The following is a 25,924-nucleotide window of genomic DNA, read 5'->3' as shown; positions in this document are numbered from 1 at the left end:
CAACGACTCGTCCCCCGTAAATCAGACTCATGCCCATCCGTGCGGAACGACGTTGCGTCCTCTGATATAGTTCCTTTACATAACCTTTACATAACCGTACAACCTGCAATACATATTCTATTTCGCAACTTCGGCCGAATTTATCACCTCCGCAAGCCGTGCGCACGTCTTCTCCACCATGTCCCCCATACTCACTTCCAGCCCTTCGAGTAGGATCAGGCCAGGTACTGTTCCGTTCGACCGACCATGCTCGAGGTCGCCCCCCTCGAGCATCCCTGAGTGCGCTGCGACGTATGCGGGCCAGACAATCTGCTCCCAGTAATGTGGCGGGTCTCGCCATAGAGTACCTTCTGGGTCGGATTGCACTCCACAGGCCGAATGAAACGTAGTTGAAAGTTGTGCGGTCGCGCAGGTGGGGAGAGTGCGGCGATAGGAGTAACGTGCATGGAAGGAGGGGAATAAGGTCAGGGCCCATTACAACGTCACAGCATAGAAGCAGACGAATTTCTCAGGACGCAGACGGAGCAAGCGGAGACAGAGAGGGGGGACATGATGGTAGGCCTTACCTGCTGTATGATAGCCATGCCTCTCGTGGCGTCTCTGCTTCAGTACATCGTGCGGTATTCGCAGGAAGATTCGGACATCTAGCTGATTGACTACCTCCTGCAGAAGCAATCGCGGAGTTAGGAGACCCGATGCTCTGCGGCCGGATCGGATCTCAACGTACTGGATGCCAGTATAGGAGGAAGCCATCGACCAGGACCCAGATGGTCTTCTCCCCCTTCTTTGTACGCTCTTCGTCTATTTGGGTGAATATGTCTCGCCAATGCTGGAAGATGCGATTATCGATGGGGATGTCCTTCTGCTCGTTGAGATGGTCATGAGAATAGTGCTCAGGTGGAATCACGCCCGATTTCTTAACCTACGGAAGTGCTCGATCAGTCAGAAGCTGAGTAAGAGGATCGCTCAGGCGATCAATAATAGTCAGTTTGGCAGAACCGTTAAATCCGGCTCAGGACTCTTCTGGCATCGAGACTCACCTCTGCGAGAGTCCTAATCATCCTTGGCCAATCTATAGCGCCTTTTGCGTCGTCCCAATCCTGCACATTGTACTCTGGGTGCATAGGTACCAATTCTTGCGGCTGTCATCGCGTTCGAGAAGGATGAACTACTGGTCCAGGAGAGAAAAAACTAGATACCATGACTCACAGGTGCAAAGTCCTGCGTCGTATTACAAGATCAGCACACGTGCCAGAAACGTATCAATTCTCGGAGAACAAACATCCTGGTGAAGAATCACACTGCCCGGTAATATTCGACGTAGGTGCTTCGCGAGCGTTGTCTTCCCCGAGCATGTTGCTCCACTGCCGAAAGTGCTATTAGTATAGAAACGCCCAAGATCCACCGCCAAGCTCACCCAATACCAACAAATATTACTCTAGATATCATGCTGCAATACCTCCTCCTTGTCGGATACAAGTTTACAGCGCTGCCTGATGAAGTCAGTAGACCATATACTGAAGGGGCGAGCGATCTCACCCGTGGAAGCGATAATTATCAGCTTACAGCAATCGAGAGAAGTGGGAATATGGGAGAAACTCGCTCTAATGTGTAATAGCTTACATACAACACAGAGTAGCACTGACCAACATGATGAGGACAAGTAGACAAGGTCGAGCTTATCAAGCTCACAGTGTATCATTCAGTCGGGCACTTTTATCGGATAAGGAAATGACTCTGAAGATGTTGTGGCGCCCGATCGCTTTGGTTGCTGTTTAAGAAATACTACTCACTTCACTCACCTTCGTTGTGCGTTCAAACCGTGCTGCATGTTTTCATCTATTGATACTACAAGTTGATCAAGACAAAAAAGAGACCGCTTGTTCCCGATCTGTCTAAATTTCAACTAAGAAGTTCAGCATGGTCTCCGACTCGGACACGCTGCCCCAGTTTTGTACCCTTGATGAGCTCATACAAGTCGTATATCAAGGTTCTGCTAAGTTTATTGTCCTTTCTAATGTGGATGAGGCCAGTTGGAGTGTACATGTCGGTCTCAGTGGTGCGGAGGGGCGGTGGTGGTGTGGACGGTGGACGGACAAAGACATCCGAACACATTTTGTGAGCCAGTACGTTCAACAAGCTGTACTGTTTATCTCATTGTGCCGCGCTAGGCTTCAAATTCCAGATCAAAATCGTCTTCGCTAGAGTCATACGCCGAGCAGCTAAGAGATGCGTTTGTTCAAGGCGAAATGCGCATCAATGGATGGAACTCGCAGAAAGGGGCGAAGATGAATGTATGTATGTGCTACTCGGAATCGACGTGGCAGCGTGCTTGGGATTCAAGCTTTCCGTTAGCTTGTTCTCGGAACAAACACTGACATACCAGCAAATATTGCTCTCAACGAACTCCTTCCTGAGGAAGCAGCATCAATCGCCACAAAGATCTTCACTAGTGTATGTGACTGTCGCTTCTCATAATAACGTAGGCCAATACAATGATTCTGTCAGATCGCAGTTTCTGCACAGTCAAGGAATTGTCGATTACATCCCTTGCCGTTTGAACATGGAAGCACCTCTGCTCTCCCGCTCGCATCCAACTCTTCCGGTTTGTCTACCTCTCCTAACGTCTTCTCAACCATTGACCATCACTTTGCAGAGAAGCGTGAGGCGTCCAAACCTTCTCGACCAAGCGCACTCGACAGGAAGGCGGGTGAGGAGATACAAAACCTGAGAGCAGAATTGGCAAAGGCGAAGGACCAGCTCACTAATTCCCCACCAAATGACCTGAAGGGCAAAGTTGAAGAGAGGGCTGAGTCAAGTCGGCCGATGAAGAGAGCGCCATCAATGCAAGATTCGGCCAAGCTGCACTCTATTGCTAGCGAGTATCTCTTTCCTGCAGTCTTTGATATCAAACTGACTTCCCGGTTCCATATCTCCGAACTCAGAGAACGCACGAGGTCCCGCAACTACCGCCAGAGGCGCCTCGCTGGCGAACCCGACGAAGAAGGCACGCAAGTATCAGGCTCTCGAGTTCGGAAGCGACGATGACTGAATGGGTCCTTCCGACATTCTGGGCTTCCGTAGCGTCATGCTACATCATGTCTTCACGTTATGGTCTACATCAGATGCCCATGTCACTGACGGAGCGTGGTAAGTTCAAGACATGGTAACCTCGTGTGCCTGTGTCGTTGTCGCCCAAACAAGGATAGGATGAGAAAACGATAGAGCTCATGTGGCCCATAATACCTGTTGGTGGGCTGCGAATGACGTTATGTAGGAAATTTGCATGGCGAGTGAAAAGTTATGCGGCCGAGCCCTCCATATTCCGCCTTGGACACGAGGTGATGGATGCTACAAGGGCTCAGGGGTTGCTGAGAAAGATACTGGCCACGACCAATGACCGCTTTTCTATGATCTGAAATAAATCTGTCATGCAAAGATTGAGGATGTCTAAAACTATTTTGTCGCGTTTTTTGAAGGTGAAGAGTAAGACGAACGTGGAAGGAGGTTGAATAGTTGGGCGCTCGAGTAGCGCGAACGTGTCAGATGGTGCAAGCCGGCAATTGCCGCCGAATCTGTTCCGCTCTGTAGAATCCAATATCTCAACGGAAACCGAGCAGACCCACTGAACGGCACATCAAGCCCGTACTTATAACACCCATCCCTTTTCTTTCCACCCCTTTCCATCCTCTCATTTCCGTCTGTCACCATGTATGCCCAAGGCATGCCTTCCAAGTCTGCTGCGCAGGCGAATGGCCTCCCCATCGAGATGATGTTCAAGCAGATCATGGATGCAGTACACAACTCAGTGAGTGGACGATTGAGGTGTCCAAATGTCAGCAGCTGAGTCGGTCTTTGCGGGCGAAAAGCATCTCGAGATAGCTGAGCTGCGTTCTGAGTGTCATGAATTGAGACAGGCCAATGCCAGCCTCGAACGTTTGGTGCGGGAGGGCATACAGGTGAGTCGGCGGCAATCTGACCAGATTTCCTCGTGCCACGTCGTTGTATTTCTTAACATCTATGGGGACCATCTATTCTTTGCCGCAATTAGGCAGGATCGTTTCTGTTTCCTGGCGCGGCCTGGACACCTGTCTGTGGATCTTTGTCCTTGCATCCGTCCTGCAAAACCTCTCCCTCACTATGTATTCAAACTTGTCTACATGTTTCTGACAATGCCTTTAGTATAATAGCAACTCCAGGATGGGGACACCTGGATTTACTACTCCTGCGCCTGGCAGTCCACAACTACGCGCAAAATCACCATTCCTTAGTCCCAGCGCAATTCCAGCGCTGGCTGTTGGTACCAGCATCTACGTCCCTTCTCCCTTGAGTGATAACGCACTCACCTCGTTCCCGTTCGGCGTCCGCGACATTCCCGGTTTCTATGTTGTGATTCCCGCTGGAGGTGCTGGAACCCGCTTGTGGCCCCTGTCTCGCGAGGAGCATCCCAAGTTCTTGCTAGATCTCACCCTCAAAGGTCGCTCGCTCATCCAGGCCACCTGGGATCGTCTTCTCCCACTCTCTTCGTCAGTGCGCACGACCATCGTTGCTGGCCCTGCTCATGTGAAGAGCATCAAGGAGCAGCTTCCGGATTTGCTACACCACAACCTGTTTTGCGAGCCTAGCGCAAAAGATTCTATGGCTGCCATCGGTCTAGCAGCGGCGGTGCTTGCCAAACGTGATCCTAATGCAGTAATTGGGTCGTTCGCGGCCGACCACATGATTTCCGGTGATGACGCTTTCCTCTCTGCGGTTGCGGAGGCCGTCGAGGTTGCGAGGAAGGACTATCTCGTCACAATTGGTATTGCACCGTCGCACCCTTCAACTGGGTTCGGGTATGTTCGTCTGGGAGAAAAGCTAGGGATGGTGGATGCACCGAATGCGCGACTCGTGTCGAGTTTCAAGGAGAAGCCCGACGCACGTACAGCCGCAGCGTACATCAAGACAGGTAGCTATCGCTGGAATGCGGGTATGTTCGTGACGAAGGCGGCGTTCCTGATGCAGTTGCTGAAGGAGTACAAACCTGATCTACATGATGGGTTGCAGCAGATCGCAGCGTGCTGGGATGATGAGAAGTTGAGGGAGAAGGCATTGGATGAAATATGGCCTGGGCTAGAGAAAATTGCTATTGATAATGCTGTCGCTGAGCCAGCCGCGTTGGACCGGAGGGTTGCGGTCGTGCCCGCGACATTCGGTGAGCAGTCAGCATACCTGTGTTCTACCGTATTACTAAAGCATATGTAGGTTGGGACGATGTCGGAGACTTCTCTTCCCTCGCTGATCTTCTCCCAGCGGAATCCAACCAGCCGCGCATCCTCGGTGACAATTCACTTGGTAAGAAATCCAATTTGTAAAGCGTGTAGCAATGTTGACAATATGGGATCCAGTGCTGACGGAGCAGGCGGCCGGGGGCATCGTCGTTCCCGGCTCTGGGAGGCTGGTCTCTCTTTTGGGAGTGGACGATCTTGTCATCGTCGACATGCCTGATACTCTCCTTGTCACCACACGCGCACGCTCGCAGGAGGTGAAGCGTCTCGTGAAAAAGTGCAAGGAGGCGGGATTCAAGCACTTACTCTGATTACTATCTTCGGCGCGGGCGAACCATATTTTAGGGCAATGATAATACTTGGATACGGACTGACTTATCTTGAACATCTGGGACCTTGTAGCATTGAAGCTAGCTTTATCTCCACCTATCCACATATTTATCATAGTACGCGAACTCGTCCTTGTTAATTCTGGGATCGAAGATGTTCTAAGTTGGGTATTGGACGGGGACATCCGCTGGGTGTTGGTAAACTTGATCAGATGGCGATGCAGGATCGACGAACTTGCAAAAGCTCGGCGAGTCTCTGAGTCGCTGACCGAGCCTTCAGAGAACAGTGGCGCCATAATGGCGTGTGCCTCCATCACGACGATGTCGAACGGGGAGACTTCGCATCCGGCGCTGGACTCAGTCGCTAGCATGACTCTTCCTACATCAACAACATCTATGTGAAGACTTGCTACTGCTATCCCGAACTCGGCCTACTTCATTGCATCTTTACCGGATTGGAGCATGACAGCACCTTCGAATGAGCGACAATCATACGGGACCATCCGTTCCGGAGAACTTCCAGAACGCTTTGAATCAGTTACTCCAATAGAGGATCTGCCAATCAATGCCCTTCCTGTTCCTCCTGTGGACTATGAACATGGAGGTTTACGGCGAGGCCTGTCGGCGCGCCAGGTTTCCATGATAGCTATTGCTGGGACTATCGGCACTGGGCTGTTTCTTGGTACGGGAAGGTCATTGGCGCAGGGAGGTCCAGCGAGCATGCTTATATGGTGCGCATGTTGAGCTAATAGATGCCAATGTTGTCTGATATTTCACAAATACGGATGTCATTTAGCTACGGAATTGTAGGCATTATTGTTTATATTACATTGCTATTGCTCGGGGAAATGGCTACACAATATCCTGTAGCAGGTGAGCTACATTCTTTTTGGAGTCATGTCAAACTATTGCTGCCCATGTATCTGTACCTGAAGCCTGTTGGCTTGGACATTCGTGATGCAGGATACTGTGATACGTATCGGCTGAAGGATAGTACACCTACAATTTTAGCAATATGAATCCGAACCCGCCTATCTCAGTCGGGCTCGGCAGTGGCCCATCACTGACTCGTTCACGTGTGTGCGCACTCCAGTTTTCTGTATTGCAGCTATAAATACGTCGAGTTCCTTTTGTTTATTTTTGTCGCATTGACAGGATCCTTCAACGCGTACGCAACACGCTTCTTTTCCCCAGCATATGGATTCGCGCTTTCGTGGAATTACTGGTTTAATGATGCCGTTTCAGTTGCGTCCGACTTGACTGCCGCGCAACTCGTGCTGCAGTTCTGGACGACATGGCACCCATGGGTTATCAGCTTGACCTTCTGGGTCTTTCTCGTGGGCATAAACGCAACCCACGTGGGAGCATATGGGGAGTTGGGTACGCCACCGTGTGCTGCCATGCTTAGATCCACTTCATGACTAAATCTCGATTGAAACTGGCCCTCGATGGCTTTATGATGTCCAGAATATTGGCTATCGTCGCTCAAGATCGTTACGGTTATCTTGTTTATCATTACAGGGATCTTCGTCAATCTTGGCGCAAATCGCGAACATGAGCTCATCGGCGTCAGAAATTGGCTCATCGCCGGAGCGCCTTTCGTGGGCGGATTCGGAGGCTTCGCTCGGGTATTTGTGACTGCTAGCTTTGCTTGTACGTTTTATGACGGCTTATGTTCTCGATCGCCCCCACTGATATGTACCTCTGTGGGTGGTCTTCCAGATGGAGGAACTGAAAGTCTGGGCATCACCGCTGGCGAGACCAAGAATCCATCACGCAATATGCCAAGAGTCGTTAAATTCGTATTCTGGAGGTAAATCTTGAATCGACCGAGGCATCGACATAAGATCGCTCAGATTCACTTCATTGATAGGATCTTACTCTTTTACATCTTGAGTATTGCCCTCATCGGGCTAAACGGTACGTGCCAAGTGTTCACGCGTTTGCCCCACTTACAATATACATACGATGCAATCTGACGTTTAGTCCCCTGGAACTATCCCAATTTGTCCAATAGGTCCACCACCACTTCTCCTTTCACTATTGTCTTCAAGTTGGCTGGGTCTAGTATATGCTTCACTTTTCCTTGTGGCTGTCTCTGACTTCATCACATTCAGACATTGCTGCGTCCTTCATGAACACCGTCATCTTGACGTCGGTGCTTTCTGCTGGCAATCATGCCTTATTTGCTGGCACCCGGGTTTTGTACGGACTGTCAGTTACGGCGCCTCTCCGGCAGGCGCCGGCGCTTTTCTCGAGGACCACGAAGAACGGAGTGCCACTCCCCGCCCTATTAGCCACCAGCAGTGTTAGTATTTTGTGCTTTGCTACAAGCTTCATCGGAAGTGGTACACTATGGGGCTGGTTGCAGAACATCGTGGGCGTGTCAAATCAGGTAGAGTATCATGCTATCAGCACGTGTCAGTCTACAGAGGTTCATTTATTCGTTTAGATTGCGTGGCTTTCCATTGGGATAGCTAGTTGGAAATTTAGGCGGGCGTGGTTGCGTCAAGGACGTCCTCTCCACGAGATGAAATTCCGAGCTACGTGGACATGGCCTTGGGGACCCCCATTTGTTGTACGTATCATCTTTCGTCGTAGTCATGGTAACTAATGATTGGCATGGCCGTGCCATAGATCGTATCTGTTATAATCCTGATAGCAGGTAATGTTTCAACTATCCGAGGTCGCGATCAGTACTAATTCTTCTCAGTTCAAGGATGGTCTTCTGTGATACCCACATTCTCGTTTGTAGATTTTATATCTTTCTACATCGAGATTCCGACGATGCTAGTGATGTATTTTGGGTGGACATTATTTAAATCTCCATCGGCCTTATCTTCATCCAGTGATGCTGAGGCATCGCCGCTCATCACACCTCATGCGCCATTACTGGGTACCCCAATCAGAAGGCGGAGACAATTATACGACCTTGTAGATACGCGGACTGTAGACTTGCGGCGGGATGAATACGAGGAAGGAGAAGAGGATGTCGTGGAAGATGAAGAGCGAGAAAGGAAATTAGGAGGAAGAGCCGGCTCACTTTGGCGACTTTACTATTGGTTCGTTTGATATGATCAATGGAATTATTTTGTTTTCTTGTTTCTGTGGCTCGTTGCGCTCAGCCTGGAACTCCAGCGAGCACAGTGATACACGTGCTTGGATCAATCTTGCACCCACAAGCGCCCACAGGGGGCCACGTCCAAGTTCTTCGTGATCGCTGCGTATCGTTGTTGTTAGGGGGTCAGTGTCCTCTGCAACTGTCTAGCACGACAATGCTTAGTCTCGACTCTACGGTGCGCCTGTCGTCCGGTATGCCATCTCCAACGATCATGCGCATAGCTTATCAACCAACCTCTCGCCGCTAGGGCACAATATGCCGATACTTGGCTTCGGCGTGTATCAGAACTACACCACGAAGGATTCCGTCCTTGAGGCATTTCGAGCGGGTTACAGGTCTCCGTGTGACATTTCATGACAAATATTGAAACTGACCTGCATGACCAGGCACGTGGACTCTGCCCAAGCTTACAGAAATGAACTGTATGTCGGACAAGCGGTAAGAGAAAGCGGCCTCAATAGGGAGGACGTCTTCATCAGTACGTCACCCGCGTTTTCTGACGGGAATGACGTTGTGCGTGACATATTCATAAGCTACCAAGTGCATTAACAAGACCCATGGCTACGAGAGCACGCTGAAGGGCGTGGACGCATCCTTGGAGCGATTCGGGTTTGGTACGTACTTGCCGCCCCGTGTTCATTGACCCTACGCACCGTCCTTGATGTCGGAGTTCTTGTGAATAGATTACATTGATCTTTTCCTTATTCACGACCCAATGTCCGGACGTGAAAGGCGTCTACAGACGTACAGGGCCCTAGAAGAATCTAGATATGCTGGAAAAATCAAGAGTATCGGCGTTTCTAACTAGTGAGCGCGGCGTTTGCCTTCTTTAATCATACACTCTCCCCATCTATCGCTAATCTCGGCTGCTGTTCAAATACTCCAGCGGGGTAAAGCATCTTGAAGAAATAAAGAACGCAGGCCTGGACATGCCCACCGTAAATCAAATAGAAGTACGTCGGGTTACTTGGAGTGTGCTCTTGTATCAGCACCTGACAAGTCTTGTGATTGACACGCATCCAGTTGCATCCTTTTTGTCAGCAAAAACCGATTGTGGAATACTGCCTCGCGCACTCCATTGTAGTCCAAGCCTACTGTCCTATCTTGCGCGGGAAGATGGATAACTCTACCATCATGGAGATTGCCAGCAAGGTAATTTCATCAAGCAATTAAGGAGACGGCGAATATCTGAATTGGAAGCCTGCGCAGCACAAAAGAGATCCGGCTCATGTGCTCCTCCGCTGGTCACTTCAAAAGGGGTAAGCGTGTACTGTTATCTCCACATATCATCTGTGGACCAAGAATGAATCAACAGATTTGTACCGCTACCCAAATCAGCTACACCTGCGCGTATCCGATCAAATACCCAACTTTATGACTTCACCCTCGATGATGAGGACATGACGCGTCTAGATGCTCTGGACAGAGGCAAGAACGGTGCCATCAGCTGGAATCCTGTTGATGTCGACTAGTGAATGACTGATAGGCTAATTGTACTTTTCTCATGGTATACTCGCCTCGAGGCGTTCGACGCTAGAAGTGATTCAGGCTGTCATCCAGTGACCGGGCATCGGAAGTTTGAGAGAGGCGAGAATAAAAAAACTTATCGGTATCGACAAGCCGCCGTCCCAACGCGGTAACGACAGGGTCAAGAGAGTAAAAGGGCACGATTTTACGACGTGACTTCTGCTGGCATTGTGCGGCGGCCAAAAATTCGGAATTTCCTGTCACTGGGGTCGCTTGAACGCCGCAAACGAGGCTGTAGTTCAGGAGTGTCCCCATCTTTTCCATTACCCCTGTTCTGATTCGCAAGGCGATGCTGCCGAAATGCAGGAGCATCACAACTGCCCGCATTTTCGCGACACGAGATACCGCTGAAGCGATCGGTCTGCTAACTTGAATCTCTACAGCGCCGCTTTCCGAGTCCTTCCACTACACCTTCCTGATTTGTTCTCTCTACCCGACGCCAGTCGCGATCTGACCGCCCTGCTTCCATGAATCCGAATCTTCACGAGCTATGTCGACGGGAGGCTCTGGCAGAATAGATCCTACATGTCCCGATGCCAAAGGCCGTTCTACATCCGCAGTCTAGCTACCAATGGCCACCCGTATCCACATCAGAACGAAGCGCTCCGCCAAGTCTTCCATAAAGTAACTTGGCCAAATTCCGAATTCTAAGCATCACATTATTCCGCCTCTCCAAACCGGATCACCGTATTTCTGGTACGCGCGTCCCTAGATATGACATGCAGTAGGGTCCGATTGTAGCCCGTAGTACCGCTCTAACAAGCGTGACACGCGCACATTAATCTTCGTCCATCGTTGATTCACCTTTGTCTTTCCGTTTCCGCACGCGTTCCTGCATTGCCTGCTTGGCACCATCTTTTGCTGCCTCCAGCTTACCCGATTTAGCAAGCGCTGCCAGAAGCGCGTGTATCAGGCTAACGTAGTTGTGTCTCCGTAAACTGTTCTCGAACTGTAGCGGGTGAAATTAGTGCGACCTCACCCATCAGAGGACATGCCCGCACTAAAAATATTACTTACAGCCCAGCGCTCACGCTTTGCGTTCTCGGTGGTCAGCTTATCTAATAGTTCCGCTGCGTCTACCTGTCGACCTGTCGACTGCAGCTCAGCTAGTTGCGTCTGAAGTTTTGGGATTGGGTCTTCGCGAAGCGCTAACAGGCTGAACTCGAGCTATCCGAAGTACGGGCGCGCGGGTTAGACGGTAATATGAATTCGAATCACTTGTCGTCACTTACCGCGCCTGCCGGGTACGTCGCTATCCTGGCTTCGATAACTTCCCTGCATTACCGTTGTTACATTTGTGTGACGGGGGACAGGTAAACGAGAGTCCGACGTACCTAGCTTTTGCGACCCATCCCTCGCCACTTTCCTGATATGATCCATGACTGACCGGCGAGTGTTTCAAACCATCCAATTCGTATACACAGCCCATATAAGGCATGTATACAATGAAGTGGTACGCATCTTCTGACGTCTTCGGCAGCCCTAGGCCATCCAATGATATTGCTGCAGGCGGAGATAGTGCATTGTGTGCCTCTCTCAGCCAGTCCGAGCTGGTAATTGCCATACCGCGCGTTTGCGGGTCCATCCCAGTCGTGAAGCTCATCAGATCAGAGAGCTGGGAGCCCATCTGAAGGCCGGGGATGTTCCCGATCGCGTTCATGACAGCAAGAGTCGCGCACGCGTTGTTTACAACCTGGTGCGCAAAAAAGCCAGGAAAGTCGGGGTCATACTGTCCATCGGCGGGTTCGGATGACGATCCAACCCACTTAAAGAGGAAGATAAATGCGTGCAAGGGTTGCAGGTCAGCAAGTGAAGCTGAGTCGAGCGAATATAGATCGTCCACTACTAGTGGAACTCCGAGCGATTTCAGCAACTCACTAGTCGGGATTGTAAGCACGCTAGAGTCTAATTTCAGACGGTTTAAACCTACGTGAAGACGCCTGGATCTGATTCGGTAAGCTGCCAGCCGCTTTGTTCGTCGTCTGCAGACATTGTGAGATTTGTGAGAGAGGACAAGTGGTCACTTATCAATGTAGGCCTGAGGCGCGGCGCGAGTGACGCGTTCAAACTTTCCCAAGTCACGTGCGCGTGTAGGAAAGCCATTCGGGCTTGTTGTGTTACGCTCTCATCCCTGTTGACATTGTAAACTATGACCCAACCTGAAGATCCTAGAGCCGCGAATCGTGCTCGCTTCGAACTCGAACTCGAGTTTGTTCAATCCTTGGCGAATCCGTTTTATCTCCATTCTCTCGCTCAACAGAACATCTTAAACCAACCTGCTTTCGTGAACTTTCTCAAGTATCTGATGTATTGGAAGGAGAAAGACTATGCACGCTTCATTCTGTTAGTCGACTTGCCGAGGTTGCGGATTATTCGCTGAGTATTACTCATGCTCAGCTACCCACACGCACTGCATCACCTAGAGCTGTTGCAACATGCGCAGTTTCGGTCGGAAATAGGCAAAGACGAGTGGAGGGAATACCTGAATCAGAAGCAGTTCGATCACTGGAGAACATGGTAAGCGCCACCTCGGTTTGTCTCGATGCCGGTGCTAATTTACGCCGAAGGCGTGAGCCAAATCGAGCCGCTGCGGCGCAGCCCACTGACCAGCAAGCCATACCTGAAGGCCAAGAGCAGGGTCAGAATGCTTTATCATGAAACCGGCTAACACTCTTTGCTGCTTGCGCAGTTGCCTCGATGGAACGCGGATCATCACCATAGTCTCCCATGGAAGGTGGCTGGCGCACGCCCCCTATTGAAGCCAGCTACAAGTCAGCGACGAGGCTCAATCGGGGGGGATAGCTCGGACAAGGAGCCATAGGATTCCTGTAGATGCAATCTACACTCCGCGCCGAGCGTGGCTCCCACCATCCTGTTCGAGTATTCGCGGCGATGGAACGGCGACTTCTAGGGTCTGCATTGCGAATTTTCGATGCGAATCACGTTGGGGGGCGCTTATGCTGCGCGGTAGTGGATTTTTTGCATTTGGTACTGTTCCGAGTCGCTGTAGTCTCGTACATATGAACGGAACGATATGTTTTGGCCGCTGCCTCGGCGACGGAGATATACGAAGCCCCATCTGAGATACTTGATTTTAGCTATAAATACTTCGACGTCGACGATCTTGGGGCCAAGTCCGACTCGATAAACGTGACCGCGGGCGCGACACCCACGCGATTGCTCGGAGGTCCCTCAGTATGCTCCCAGCCCATGGCCCACCAGTCCGACTCGAATGGCTATTCTCTAGTCGCACCCCCTTCCGAAAGTAATCTCGAGGACAACACGGGCGAAGATGAGTTGATTCCCGTCCACGTTGCTTCGCTGGCGGAGAAGAAACGACTCTGGTGGCGGAATGCGGTCATAAATGTGGGGTTTATAGCTTCATGGTGCGTTCGTACCCGCCATAGCATTCATTCGTCTTTGGTTTTACCATTTCCTGGCATCCTTAGGTTTGCGTTTGCGATTGTGCTTTCCGTCTACAACAAGTGGATGTTCTCACCAGAGCAGTTCGGCTTCCCCTCGCCGCTGTTCGTGACGACTCTGCACATGGCGGTCCAGTTCACGCTGGCCGCACTCCTGAGAGTGATGTGGCCAAGGCATTTTCGTCCAGCACACAGCCCTTCACGTACAGACTATTTGTGAGTGCGTCCACCGGACTCCGGCCTAGCGTGTCTAGCGTCAACCATCGTCACGGAATCTGCTATGTGAATATTCCATGGCGTGTCCAGTTTACACAGCAAGCATTTCGTGACGTTGGCTATGAGTGCGCTAGACATTGCTACCTCATCATTCCAACGCCTGGGTCTAATATTTTTCCAGATACAAAGCCGTCCCGACAGGTGTATCCACAGGCTTTGACATAGGACTTTCCAATTTATCGTTGAAACTTATTACTTTGTCATTCTACAGTGAGTTGCATAGTCCAATGTTTCCACCTCTATGTTGATCCTGTCTGACCAAGACGATGTGCTGATTGTCTTTGTCAGCTATGTGCAAATCGTCGTCCCTCATCTTCGTTTTAATGTTCGCGTTCCTCTTCCGGCTCGAGACATTTTCGCTCCGCCTTGTCGGCGTCATTGTGCTCATAGTCATCGGTGTGCTCCTCATGGTCGCGACGCAGGCGCACTTTGACCTGACTGGCTTCCTGCTCGTTATGGGCGGCAGCGCACTTGGCGGTTTCCGCTGGAGCCTCACCCAGCTGCTACTGAGGAACAAGAAAATGGGCTTCAACAATCCTGCGGCGACACTGTTCTGGCTCGCGCCCATCATGGGCGTCTCGCTCGCCATCACCACCCTCCTCGTGGACGGATGGGCGAAAGTCTTTAACAATCATTTCTTCGACGGTGAAGAGTTACTGGAAACATGCTTCTTCCTCATCTCGCCTGGTATCATTGCATTCTGTATGGTACTAAGCGAATTCTAGTAGGTGTTTCACACGGCTTTCTCTCGGCCGCGTTCGCTCATCGTCCCATCCTTCATAGCATTCTCCAGCGCGCGGGTGTAGTCCCAATGTCCATCGCTGGCATTGCCAAGGAGGTGTCGACCATCACCGTCTCGGCCTGGTTTTTCGGCGACGAGTTAACACCCCTGAACATTACGGGAGTTGCCATTACTGTTTGCGGTAAGTTTACGGTGAATATATTCTCGGGAAGATGCTAAATGTACCTTAGGTATCGCGCTGTATACGTACCACAAGTATCGGAAGTCAATAGACTCCAACGTCCCTCTTGACGCCCATGGAATTCCCATCGAAGATGATGACATGCTGGACGACAGCGTAGCTCTTCAAGGCGGGCTCTCCGATGAGACACAACGACTCAATCCAGATGCTGATCCGAGAAGCAGTCATGACTCTCACACGGGACATATGCCACCAGTAAGCAAACCCTCGCTTTGGACACTAGATGCCACTGGAGCTGACCTCCGCTTAGGATGATCTCACGGGGGAACCCGAGGAGCTGCTCTTCGACGTCGGCAGCGATGAAGATGCAGAACATACTGATTATGGGGCCGGAGCATCCCGCTCGGCGACCAGCGATCCGCCGCCGTATACCGTAGACGAGGTCCCGCGTGCATGGAAAGAGGATCTTCGCATATCATAGTAATTCGCTCGCAATAGACTGGTTCGCGATTTCTGGTGGAAACCCAAGCTGTGTGGACTGGCCCGAGCTAGAGCTACGCAGGTCCTGAGAAGGTCAGCGGGATGATACGAGGGGAAACGACAGGCGTGAACGCCGCCCCGAAATTTATTCGCTAGGTGCGCCGCATTTCATGGTCCGAATCATGTGTAGCTATATCGATAGCATGACCTCCGCGGACGTCTGCAGCCAAGCTTGGCGCGATACAAGCGCAGAGCACTGGTTTCTCGCGGCCTGTGATTGCAGCCGCTTGCCTCCACGACGCACTATCAATTGATGAATTTGGGCTCGAGTCAGCGTCGGAGCGCTACATTGCTTCGGAAGATTTTGGCCGTATTAACGAATGATGACACCTATTGAAAACTGCGACGACGACGGCAATGTTTGAGTGACGAACGCTCGCCGCAAACTGAGTGGACTTTGACATTTTAGGTCGCGAAGGATGCGTATGGCGCTTGGGGCAGACCGGGAGGCAGCCCCGACGGTACACTGCTCGTGCTCCTGGTCGCTCCGAAGAGGATGTGTCTATGCCGTGAGGCACCGGCACGGCGGGGCATACAGGCAGTCGAGCGGTGGGTGCACAGGGCGTGCGGTAGAAAGCCGCCATGAAATCTCCGATCGGCAACGCGAACAAAGGTCGGTGTGTTCCGTGAAGCTCGAGCACGCTCCTCCAAACTGCGACGAGAACCCGGGGATCTGATTGCGCTCGCAGCTGGTGTTTCGCCTGGACGTGGACTCCACGGCGGTTGCCTTGGGCGACGATGCGCGCGGGGGGCGGGATGTCTGTGTTGGAAGATTATGCGCATATTTGCGAGGGACTAGAATCAGGTCATGCCGCGCGGCATGGAAAGGAAGTGAAGGGCGGAGGTTTAACCGTATTGAACGCTAGATCTGCGCATCGTATGATGGACCGACAGGCTGCAGCCCGTACCTGTGTGGTTAAGGCGGCGGGGGAGCAGGCAAGCGTGCCTTGGAGTCGTGATCATGGGTGGGCACGTGTCGGCGACGAGGGAGATTGACTGCAAATCCCAGTCGGGCAAAAAGCAGGCTTGTTCTGTATCCCCATGGCGGACTGACGTCGCGCAGGGAGTCGGCAAGGCGGGCGACTCGAGCAGGGCGAGTCGGTGCGCTGCGTGCTGGCTTACACACGATATTCTCGGGAGAAGCTGCTGATTGCATCTCGAGGAGCCGATGTCGGTGCATACCGTCCGTATGGATCCGGCGTGCAGGGACCAGGACTTGAACAGTCTGGGTGGTGTTCAGTGCGGGGCGGAGCGCGCTCGGGGGCAGACCCTGTGATGCTGTGACATTCGAATAGGGTTTGTTGAGTGGATTGCCCAGAGATCAGCCCCAACAGGTGGGAGCTGCGGGCTGCAGCGTCGCCGAGACTGGCTACGGGCGGGGGGGGCTGATTAGATGGAGACCTCGTGGTGCAGGGCGTTGCCCGAGAGTGCGGCACGCGCGGCAGGTGGTCGGAGAGAGGGACGCTGGGGGCACGAGTCTGGGCGCTGGCTGTGTGCGCGGCGACAGAGATCGAACCCCGCCGTCGTCATGTCGCTTACGCCGCCGGGGTCCAGTCCGCGCAGCCCTTGCCAGGCGTGACTGCGGCCTCTCTCGGAAATTCCGGCGTGAATTATCGTCGATCTTGTACACTGTTCCAAGCGCCCGCCTCCACTCTGCCCGGCGACAATTCCTCCCTCTCTGGCGCCAGTCCCCTGATGTGAGGCGGCGGCTTAGCGTCCATGCTTAAATACCGACACCTGCGCTCTCAAATGCCCACATTCCCCCTCAGCCAAGCCCTCTCTCCCTCCCCATGGACGGCATTCAGATCGTGTTCGAGGCCCCACAGCACGGCCAGACCCGCAGGAAACGCGCTCGTCTCGTAACGTCCTGCGATCACTGGTCAGTCCACCACCTCAGTCTGCCCCAGACCGCACCCCATTGACCCTGCCCCCACAGTCGCCTCAAGAAAATAAAATGCATCCAGTCCAAATCCTCCAGCAAATGCCAGGCTTGCGCCGCTGCCCGGGTCCCGTGTCGATATCGCGACCGTGAGCAGTACTTTGCTGAGCGCGGACGCCTTATGTCTCGCGGGCGGTCTCCCTCCTCCGAGCAGGAGTCCGTCCTCGGTGGCGCTGAATCGCGCATAGCGGTTTCCATCCTCGACCCATATCACGATCGAGAGCGCTCATGTAGCCTGCCCTCCGACGAGTCAAGTCCATCTTCTCCGACGCTTGACCTCCTTCAGCCATACGTATCATCGTATACATGTCCACCCGCACAGCCCTACGTCCAACCAGACGTCGTAACTGACTGGAGCTCACCGATATTTCCCCAGCAGTCGTGGTGAGTCGACCTTGTTGTGACATGGTGTGTTTTTTGTCTCATGCACATCCTCTTTCTCCAGGCAAAGCGAATGCACCGCTCCAACATCCGCAGCCTCCCCAGCCAGCGTCCTCAGCTTCCAAAGCGACCTCTCGCTATACAACCCCTCCTCGGAACCATTCACCACCCCCAGCCCATCGCCAGTCGTCTTGCCGCTATTTGACCCACGCTGTCCGGATCAGCCCCACTCGACCCTGATGATGCACTTCATCCAGACATACTTCGACCATTATGGGCAAACGTTCCCTTGCCTGGCATACGACGAGACCGTCCGGCAATTCTTCGAGCAGTCCCTCTCCCCCTTGGTTGCGACGGGCATCGCAGCGCTCGCTGCCTGGTGCGTCCGCCCTTGCCGCCCGATGACGCGTTTGAACTGACTCGGGCGTTACAGGTACTCGGATCTCCCTGAGGTACTGCAACGTGGCGCCGCAGACGTGTCGGGGGCGTACTGCGCGCACGCAAAGGTACGAATTTGTCTCCTGGGACCGGGTCACAATCTGACTGTTGTGCCCAGGCTCTTGTTTCGCGCGGACAATTAGCCTCGCTTGACACCGTCCATGGGCTCATTTTGCTCGCATGGGCCGAATACAAGAGATCGCGGATGGTCGACTTCTGTTCGCATGTCAGGGTGGGTCGTCAGTCATTTGTGGTGTCTCATCAGATGCTCACAGGGTCCTGCAGACCGCGAAACACTTTTCTGAGCAGATTGGGCTAGCGAGCGGCGCACTCATGCAAAAGGCGTTGAACGACTACGAACGACATATGCTGCATCTGACGTGGGGCATCGTTAGGCAGCTCGTTGTGATGATAGATACATGGACTATCTGAACGACTGTTTCGCTCTCCTAGCATTCGCACATCTTCCTGGCATCTATCGGACAATCCATAATAGAGTAATGTGGGAAACAGCCTGTATGATTAATGAGAGTCCTGACGTTGCTTAATTGTTACGAACAATAATTGTTGAGGCTAACCCGGGATGTCGGAGTGGAATTGGCTGCTGACTGGCAGACCATGATCAGGGTGTTGAATGCACGAGCCCAGTCAGCGTGCCCGCTAATTGAACGCCAAGAACAGGATTTGAACGCATGACTGTTGTAAGCCGCGGGCAATCAGAAAAGTCAGCGAAGTCATGGCAAGAGCTACCTCCGCCGACAATTGTGGCACAGCATCGCCCTTTACTGAATGCCCCGGCTCGCGATGACGCTCGCAGGGAGACACTCCTCCACGGCACTGATTTACGTACCGCAGCCGTATCCAGAACCCGGAATCACTCGGGACTGTCGCGCGTGCACGTCGCAGCTGGGGCCCACCGAGGCCCGCCCTTCTCGGCGTGTCCGAGGAGTCGGTGGCGATCGTTGGCGTTACGCGAGGACCCACAGCGTTCCCAGCTGCAGGTAGGTACCGGGTGCACCTGGCGTTTGCGACGACGACCCGCCCGAAAATGGGAGCACTCGAATCGATCTCTTCCGAGGCCTGCCCCGGGTGCTCTCGTGTGTCTGTCACCGCACAGGGCTCGCCCCGCGTCTGAGAAGCTCGACGTGCCCAATCAGACGGCGTGTTTTCTGCCGATCCTGAAGCTCCCGGATCCCCCCACTGGACATCGTCGACGTCTTCCCTGCTCAAAGGCAATAATCTTCTACGTGGCCTCAGTGAGTCGGGCGTCGCGGGAGGTTCCGTCATTGATCATGCGGGGAGCGGTCACTTATCCGCACTTCGGGCCAAGAGAGACAAGCCATTTTCGGGGCTCTTTTGCTGGCGAGGGGGCTGCGAGAGATCCAAGCCTCATCCACAATGCTGGGCAGCCTGGGCAGCTTGGCACTGGACGTTGCCGCGCCATGACTCACTGGGGTGGCTGAGCAGTGACTGAGCGCCTCGGAACTTGACTTTGCGCAGTGGGGAGCCCAACCACGACAAGCCCAGCGCTGTTTTTTTCTTTACGGTTATGATACCGACCGCTCTGTTCGCGATAGTGTTCCGCATACTGTAACGCCAATCCGTGCAAATGCCCCGACCACCGGTCAGATCTTTGCGCCCGGAATGGGATAGTATGATGCATCTGGCATGCTGTGTTTTCGAGCCCGGTCATCTCGGGCTCTGTGAAAACTTGAAGAATATGAAAGTACATTCAAACTAGCCTTTGAAGCTTCGAGATCCTATTTTGTCAAATCGGATCACAACCTTTCTTGTTTGGACTTAGCTCGGGCACAGCCTTGTCCCACTCCTCCCAAAAAAAAAGTGTATTGTATCCTCGCATTGTGTATGGCAGAATCCTAGCATATGTATACTAACACGACAATGTGATAATGATTAGGGTCCCAGTACGTATAGCATATGTTGTACAGAGCCAGCAAGAATATAATAAATCTTACATATCATTTCAAACCCATCCGCAGCCTGCGCGGCCAACATGAGGAACACACAGCGCTTTCAATATCTATCCACACTCAAGCTGCGCGATCGGTGGTGGTGGTGGTGATGGTGACGTCTCGGGCGGATGATGATCGTCGAACCTGGAGGAACAGTCTGCTGTCCTGGATATGCAGCGTAGCCTGCGATGCCCGCGGCCCCATAACCAACCGGATTCATTCCGCTCATGTATGTGGCACCTGCCTGCGGCACGACCCCGCCCGCTGCGTACATTGGTGGCGCTACTTGATACGCGCCGCCGGTAGCGGCGGTCTGGTACGCAGCTGCCCCAGAGTACGCACTCCCGACGCCGCCGGGAGCATAGCTTGGGCTTGAGACGCCCGTGATGTATGCACCAGGAGCCGCGCCTGCGGAGTAACTACCCATCATGCTGGGAATCGGTGTGGAGGCGCCGACGATGGAGGCTGTACCGCCATAGGGTGAGGAAGTCGCATATGCAGGGTTGATGTATGGGCTACCGATTGAGGCTGAGAGGTTTGAACCATACGATGAGCAGCGGCGCAAGGCAGAGGGCCGCGCGGAGGTGGTGTTGCCGTAGGCATCGTACGCGATTGTCTGATCGTAAGCAGAGGATGGAAGGCCCGTTTGGGCAATCGTACCATCGTACCCAAGGACCTGAGCACGAAGATTAAGATATGTATGCCAAGGTATTCAGCGAGTGCGCCTGGACAATAATACGTACTCGGTTTGCAATCCGTGATGCAGTCGCGGCAGCTGATTCGCATGCTTCCCTGAGTCCAATGTTGTCATATACGCGGCCAGTATGCTGCCACAGATGTTGTGCTAGGACTAAGGGTCGGAATTATGTTTATCTGATGGAACGTTGAACGCGTACCTTCCCCGATAGCCATGCCCATTATGGCCTCCCTTTGTCTCTCGCGGTCTACCAAGGGCTCGTACAAAGGATGGTGATATTTCCAAAAGCGATATGCCTCGTATGCAGCGGCACAGCCGATATCACCGGGAAGCACTTGTGTTAGGTTTACCTAAAGTGCTCGTTAGAATAATATAATTTCAACGAGGAGACCAGAGTGTACCTGTCCACCATATATACGCCGATGCCAATGTCTGGCTTCATGGTAACCTACACTCACGGCGACCGCCATGCGGCCCATGATCGACTGGTAGAACACACTAATGTAGTAAGCACAGGCCAGGAATCGCACTTTACAACGGGATGCAAAAGCACTCACGGGTCATAGTGGATTCCATGCGCTCGGTAGAAGTCCACCCCGCTCCCTAGATCACATATTTAGGTCATGACTGATGCAGAAGAAGAGACTGAGTTATCACAATTTGCTTGGGGCTGATATACCGGTGCTGGAGGTGCCATGAAGCGAAACTACTCCGGATGAGACTCTTCGCTTGGACAAATGAAAATAAATACTCACATCGGATGTTCCCCATGATCCTGGAGCCGCTGATTGATAATAAGCGTACGACATGTTACTAGGATACTTCGAGTTCAGGCGTAGAAGTATTCGTTACGATCAGTTTACGCAAGTTGTCGCTGGACAGATATGTCTCGGGTAGGTCAGCGAGATGGCGGGGATGAATAATGAAGTACATACCTTCGAAGGGAACCGTCTTTTAAACAGGCTCGATATCACGCGCTCCATGTATACGCGCGTTCAAGCACAGCTTAGGCTAGCAGGAGCCACTCACCGACTCATTCAAGAGAATCGTGACCGACACATGTTAAGACCCGTCATCAATTTCGGATGAGCTCCGACGCAGAATGTCCGGGGCTGTCGGATTCGTCGGTCGCCACCTATAGCAGACTAATTGTGCTGAATCATGAAGAAGGCGGGCATCCAGATTGTGTAAGCCTTAACTTGGTAAGTAGCATCGTTGTCTAACTTTGAGTCGAGTCGCGGTTCGGCAGTATATCACGTGATAGCGCGTCACGGAGCGCTCGTCGCGTTGTCTCTTCTCGAGAAGAGACGTCCTCACAATTACCCAACCATCTAGCTGATTTCTTTCACGGCTCATTGCTAGACGTTCACGCCCGAGTCGTGCGGTTGTGCTGGCCAAACTGTTTGAAGACCGTTCAGCTTGTCTAGCCTTTTTTTGGTGATACTTATGTGCTGCTGAGTCGTTGGGATGTCGGGTCGGTTGGTTTGGCTCTGGAATAACGGACGCAACTCATGGCTTACTAGCAAGCAGATTATGCTGTTTTTGCTAACCCTGAATTCGATCCAAACGATTATGTCAACGCTATCCTCGCGGGAGAGCCGTACCCACCCCAAGCGGGTAAGGCGAAGCCAGTAAAGAGCGCCAGCTTCGAGTCTGCCAATGAGGACGTCTCCGTCGCAATCACTAAGCTCAACTTCAGTATAGATGATGTGGATAAGCAGCTGAAGAGCGTGGTCTGTCGCACCGTGCCCTTTTGTTTCCAGCATGGAGCTCATGATCAAGTAGGTCACAGCACACCATGAAGAACTGTTAGTACAGGCTGCAAGTGTCACAGATCTGGAGGGCTCTCTTTCATCCGTCCGGACAGGGCTTAATGAGCTTGATTCGTCTCTAGAGAAGTGAGCATTGTTATCAGATTTCGCGATTTCTCATTCGAGATGTTATTGCGCCAGGCTCCGTCTCAAAATTCGTGTTCCCTACCAGTCTCTCCAGAGCAATGTGACAAAATTAGAGCGCATACAGCAAGCTTCCGACATTCTGCGCCGGACGTCTCGCTTTGTCATACTGACACGAAGGCTTGAACTCCAGCTGGCTGAGATGAGCAAAGGTGACAATACTGATAGTGATATCAACAAGACAAAAGCGGAAGCCAAAGACTCGTCGAATCCTCCCAATAGCACAGATGAAATCTTAAGCATCACTGAAAACGAGGATGAGAAGGAGCGCATCATTTCAAAAGCTGCGCTGACGGTGGCTGAACTGAGTTTGTCCTGATGAGAGCGCGGTCTGCCACTCTACTGATACTCTACGTTTTTCCAAAGCTGCATTATTGGATGATTCTACCTCGTCACTAACCGGCGATGACGATGTCCCGGAAAATCGAGTACCTCTGAATTCTATCAAAGCGGTAGCGGCGCACTTGCCATTCGTCACTTCTGCTCGGGCGCGTATAACCAGCGACATGGAGACCATGGTCTTGACAGGTTTATCGGATCTTGTTCGTACTCGTTACTGCTGTTCATCCTCGGTCTTTGTTGAGACCGATCAACTAGAATCATGCCCTTCTCGCATCTTCACTCCAAACTGCCCACAATCTTAGGATTCTTCCGGTCCTGGTTCAGGAAGTTGTAGCAGACTTTGTTGAGGCAGTTGAAGGACGCATTCGGTATGCGTTTGACATTTCGCGCATTTCGAAAGCGGTGCTTGCAAAAGGTCAAGATACTTTTGGTCCTGCGTTGTTATGTAATCTATAGTTGATTCATGTTTCATTCCAGAACCCAGTAGCGTATCTCAGGGACTGATGTACAAATCGCGAGTACGAACGGAACCGACGAATGTTACCGCCCCGCAGTATGCGGCAGCTCTGTGGACTAGCCTTGAGAAACTCATTGAAGAAATGACAGGCTGTTGTATCAAGGTGTGTCGCGTCTTGTGCAACTGCTACCTTGTTGGCTCACGTACGCATCGTCAGGTATATGCACTCGAAAGTGTTCTCAAGCTCAAACGAGATACTGTCACGCAAGTTGTGTTTCTGGACGAGGCCATGAAGGTCTGCAACTCGGTGTAAACGTCATGGGTTGTTTCCATTGACATTGTCTTACTAGATGCTTGACAACAAACCAAGCGCAATTTTCTGGGCCGCGCTCGGGAGGTCCTTGGAACAACATGCTCGGGACTCCGCGAAAGGTTTTTCCGAATACATATATCACGATGCGAATATTCTTACCCGCTTATCGTAGGGTCATCGTTCCTCCAGCAGACGTTAAGCTCAGGATATCCCAAGCTTCTTCGTCTTTTTCATTCGTTCTTCGCTAAAATTGCTGTGCAGACCGATACTGTCTATACGCAGAATCAGCAGAGGTATGCCTTTTCTTTCTCCAAGCAGGTTTTCCTGTTGATCATTGACATGACCATGGGTGATAAACCCAGTCCGGAGACGGTGGTTGTGCTCAAAGCGCTGTCAAACTTTGAGGCTCTCTATCTATCGCGGAGTGCAAACCGATTAAATGAAACTGTGGGGCAAGCATTTGCTGGAGGGACACGCGCACCCCCAGGCATGACCGAAGGCATGAACATCGCGCGCGCTGTAGCAAACGAGCTTGACTCCGCAAAATTTGATCCTTTACTTGTACGTTCTGTTGCTCAGCATGTCGCATCCAGCCTTGAAATGTTGCTATCGAGAGCCGATGGAATGGTATGTTTTCTTCTTAGTTACAAGTCGTTCGCCGATTTAGGTGTTTTGCGTCACTAGATCGTACGGGAACGTACAGCAACGTCCCTCTTGGGACCATCAGCTACGCCAGCACAAGTGCTGAATGGCCAGTTGGCAACCTGCCTCTATCATTGCTCATCTCGCCTTGAGAAACTACAAGACGAGTATCCGGAAGGGGTTATGTCGTATATCAAGCCTAGCATCGTGGTACGTGTGATGTTATACATCATTTTCAATCTCCAAATTGATTCAGCACCCTTCTTGTTATAACAATGACTTCTCAGAATATGAACCGTGCCTTCGAGCGCATAGTCGATCCTCTACTCGCCGCTGTTCGACGTGAGCTTGGAGCTATTCTAGCAAGGCTGCACAGGCTCGATTTCAGTGACGCCGCTGACCCTATGTCAGCAATGGGCGGTGGGCCAAGTCTCTACATGAAAGATGTAGTTGAGAAACTGTCCTTCATCAAGAATGAAATCTTTGTTCAATTCCATGCTCCCGATGCCAGTCGACAATGGTTAGTTCTTGCATCTCTGCGACTGGATATCCTGAATTTGATACACTTCATTACGATTGGAAACAGGATCGTTGCAATTGTGAGATACGTAATCAAAACATTCGTTTTGCATGCCTCAATCGCTAGACCATTGGGAGAGAGTGGGAAGCTGCAGCTTACGAGTGACATGACTGAGCTCGAGTTTGGCCTGAGTGCGTTCATGACCGACAAGGCACAATCAGGGAAACGGCGTGCAGATTGGGAGGGCGTAGGCGACGATTATCGCGCACTTAGAGCGATGAGGTACATACTCTATGCAAACTGTGCATTCTCATGACACTGACAGCTTTTTCGTCGTCTTTCACAGGCAATTACTTTTCTTGGAAAATAGCATGCTTGCTTCGTCTACGCATACAACAAATCTCCCTCCACTCATCGTTTTGCACCACATTCTCGTTCGCTCTCCAATCCCTCTCCCTCACTCCCTTCACGGGTGGGCCGAGGCAGAGTATGTCCGGTGGGTCAACGAGCACACAGAGGAGGAAGCATGGACGCTAGTTGAGAGTGATTTGACGCATTGGGAGAAAGTGTCAGAGGCTGAGGGCAAGGATATTGATGAAGCTGGGGAGTACGTGCAATTGGCCAGAGCCGTGCTGAAAAATGCGTCGAAGAAATTGTCGTAGCGCATTCGAGGTACATCGTTTCTGCTTCATATATCGAGTCACTTTCGGTAATTGCTTCGTGATATTTATTGAATGTATTTGCCCCTCAACTTTGGAGGCGCAGAACAACGAGGGTTCGCCGCGCTGGCATGCAAAGCCATTAAATTTGGTCATCAGGCGGTGAAACTGGCTCAATGTCCCCATTGTTCATCATCACTCAT

General features: G+C 52.0%; 10 protein-coding genes across 10 annotated transcripts; 7 read left to right on the top strand and 3 right to left on the bottom strand.

Moving 5' to 3' along the window:
- Positions 1–474: 474 nt before the first annotated feature.
- Positions 475–1,449, bottom strand: FIBRA_01877 (uncharacterized protein; the record flags this gene model as incomplete). The annotated part of the gene is made up of 6 exons (XM_012323746.1): positions 475–663; positions 728–922; positions 1,041–1,142; positions 1,210–1,221; positions 1,283–1,364; positions 1,418–1,449. The coding sequence occupies 6 exons, from the start codon at positions 1,447–1,449 to the stop codon at positions 475–477; spliced, it is 612 nt and encodes a 203-aa protein (XP_012179136.1).
- A 471-nt stretch (positions 1,450–1,920) lies between these two features.
- FIBRA_01876 (uncharacterized protein) lies at positions 1,921–3,048 on the top strand (the record flags this gene model as incomplete). Its single annotated transcript, XM_012323745.1, has 4 exons — positions 1,921–2,118; positions 2,172–2,294; positions 2,356–2,454; positions 2,509–3,048. 4 exons carry the CDS (start codon positions 1,921–1,923, stop codon positions 3,046–3,048), a joined length of 960 nt encoding a protein of 319 aa, XP_012179135.1.
- A 661-nt stretch (positions 3,049–3,709) lies between these two features.
- Positions 3,710–5,578, top strand: FIBRA_01875 (uncharacterized protein; the record flags this gene model as incomplete). The annotated part of the gene is made up of 5 exons (XM_012323744.1): positions 3,710–3,808; positions 3,870–3,959; positions 4,183–5,194; positions 5,245–5,334; positions 5,388–5,578. 5 exons carry the CDS (start codon positions 3,710–3,712, stop codon positions 5,576–5,578), a joined length of 1,482 nt encoding a protein of 493 aa, XP_012179134.1.
- Positions 5,579–6,058: 480 nt separating this feature from the next.
- Positions 6,059–8,668, top strand: FIBRA_01874 (uncharacterized protein; the record flags this gene model as incomplete). The annotated part of the gene is made up of 11 exons (XM_012323743.1): positions 6,059–6,327; positions 6,393–6,469; positions 6,752–6,976; positions 7,118–7,249; positions 7,319–7,409; positions 7,470–7,516; positions 7,583–7,663; positions 7,714–7,991; positions 8,049–8,174; positions 8,234–8,261; positions 8,310–8,668. 11 exons carry the CDS (start codon positions 6,059–6,061, stop codon positions 8,666–8,668), a joined length of 1,713 nt encoding a protein of 570 aa, XP_012179133.1.
- A 2,354-nt stretch (positions 8,669–11,022) lies between these two features.
- On the bottom strand, positions 11,023–12,236 carry FIBRA_01873 (uncharacterized protein; the record flags this gene model as incomplete). Its single annotated transcript, XM_012323742.1, has 5 exons — positions 11,023–11,193; positions 11,262–11,411; positions 11,477–11,519; positions 11,579–12,121; positions 12,175–12,236. The coding sequence occupies 5 exons, from the start codon at positions 12,234–12,236 to the stop codon at positions 11,023–11,025; spliced, it is 969 nt and encodes a 322-aa protein (XP_012179132.1).
- A 157-nt stretch (positions 12,237–12,393) lies between these two features.
- On the top strand, positions 12,394–12,902 carry FIBRA_01872 (uncharacterized protein; the record flags this gene model as incomplete). The annotated part of the gene is made up of 3 exons (XM_012323741.1): positions 12,394–12,587; positions 12,642–12,761; positions 12,812–12,902. 3 exons carry the CDS (start codon positions 12,394–12,396, stop codon positions 12,900–12,902), a joined length of 405 nt encoding a protein of 134 aa, XP_012179131.1.
- A 552-nt stretch (positions 12,903–13,454) lies between these two features.
- Positions 13,455–15,346, top strand: FIBRA_01871 (uncharacterized protein; the record flags this gene model as incomplete). Its single annotated transcript, XM_012323740.1, has 7 exons — positions 13,455–13,630; positions 13,694–13,882; positions 14,064–14,152; positions 14,231–14,666; positions 14,726–14,865; positions 14,915–15,120; positions 15,176–15,346. The coding sequence occupies 7 exons, from the start codon at positions 13,455–13,457 to the stop codon at positions 15,344–15,346; spliced, it is 1,407 nt and encodes a 468-aa protein (XP_012179130.1).
- A 2,119-nt stretch (positions 15,347–17,465) lies between these two features.
- Positions 17,466–18,595, top strand: FIBRA_01870 (uncharacterized protein; the record flags this gene model as incomplete). The annotated part of the gene is made up of 5 exons (XM_012323739.1): positions 17,466–17,728; positions 17,790–18,104; positions 18,159–18,231; positions 18,282–18,395; positions 18,449–18,595. The coding sequence occupies 5 exons, from the start codon at positions 17,466–17,468 to the stop codon at positions 18,593–18,595; spliced, it is 912 nt and encodes a 303-aa protein (XP_012179129.1).
- A 1,602-nt stretch (positions 18,596–20,197) lies between these two features.
- On the bottom strand, positions 20,198–21,312 carry FIBRA_01869 (uncharacterized protein; the record flags this gene model as incomplete). The annotated part of the gene is made up of 4 exons (XM_012323738.1): positions 20,198–20,812; positions 20,880–20,980; positions 21,033–21,183; positions 21,235–21,312. The coding sequence occupies 4 exons, from the start codon at positions 21,310–21,312 to the stop codon at positions 20,198–20,200; spliced, it is 945 nt and encodes a 314-aa protein (XP_012179128.1).
- A 988-nt stretch (positions 21,313–22,300) lies between these two features.
- Positions 22,301–25,724, top strand: FIBRA_01868 (uncharacterized protein; the record flags this gene model as incomplete). The annotated part of the gene is made up of 14 exons (XM_012323737.1): positions 22,301–22,307; positions 22,364–22,566; positions 22,619–22,731; positions 22,786–23,096; positions 23,155–23,330; positions 23,386–23,545; positions 23,608–23,750; positions 23,805–23,882; positions 23,938–24,019; positions 24,073–24,527; positions 24,585–24,752; positions 24,830–25,062; positions 25,129–25,344; positions 25,409–25,724. The coding sequence occupies 14 exons, from the start codon at positions 22,301–22,303 to the stop codon at positions 25,722–25,724; spliced, it is 2,661 nt and encodes an 886-aa protein (XP_012179127.1).
- Positions 25,725–25,924: the final 200 nt, after the last annotated feature.

This window comes from Fibroporia radiculosa (genome assembly GCF_000313525.1).
Source record: "Fibroporia radiculosa TFFH 294 genomic supercontigs, scaffold971, whole genome shotgun sequence".
Taxonomy (NCBI): Eukaryota; Fungi; Basidiomycota; class Agaricomycetes; order Polyporales; family Fibroporiaceae; genus Fibroporia; species Fibroporia radiculosa.
Note: the sequence above shows the minus strand (reverse complement) of the source record. Positions and strands in the feature narration are given on the sequence as shown.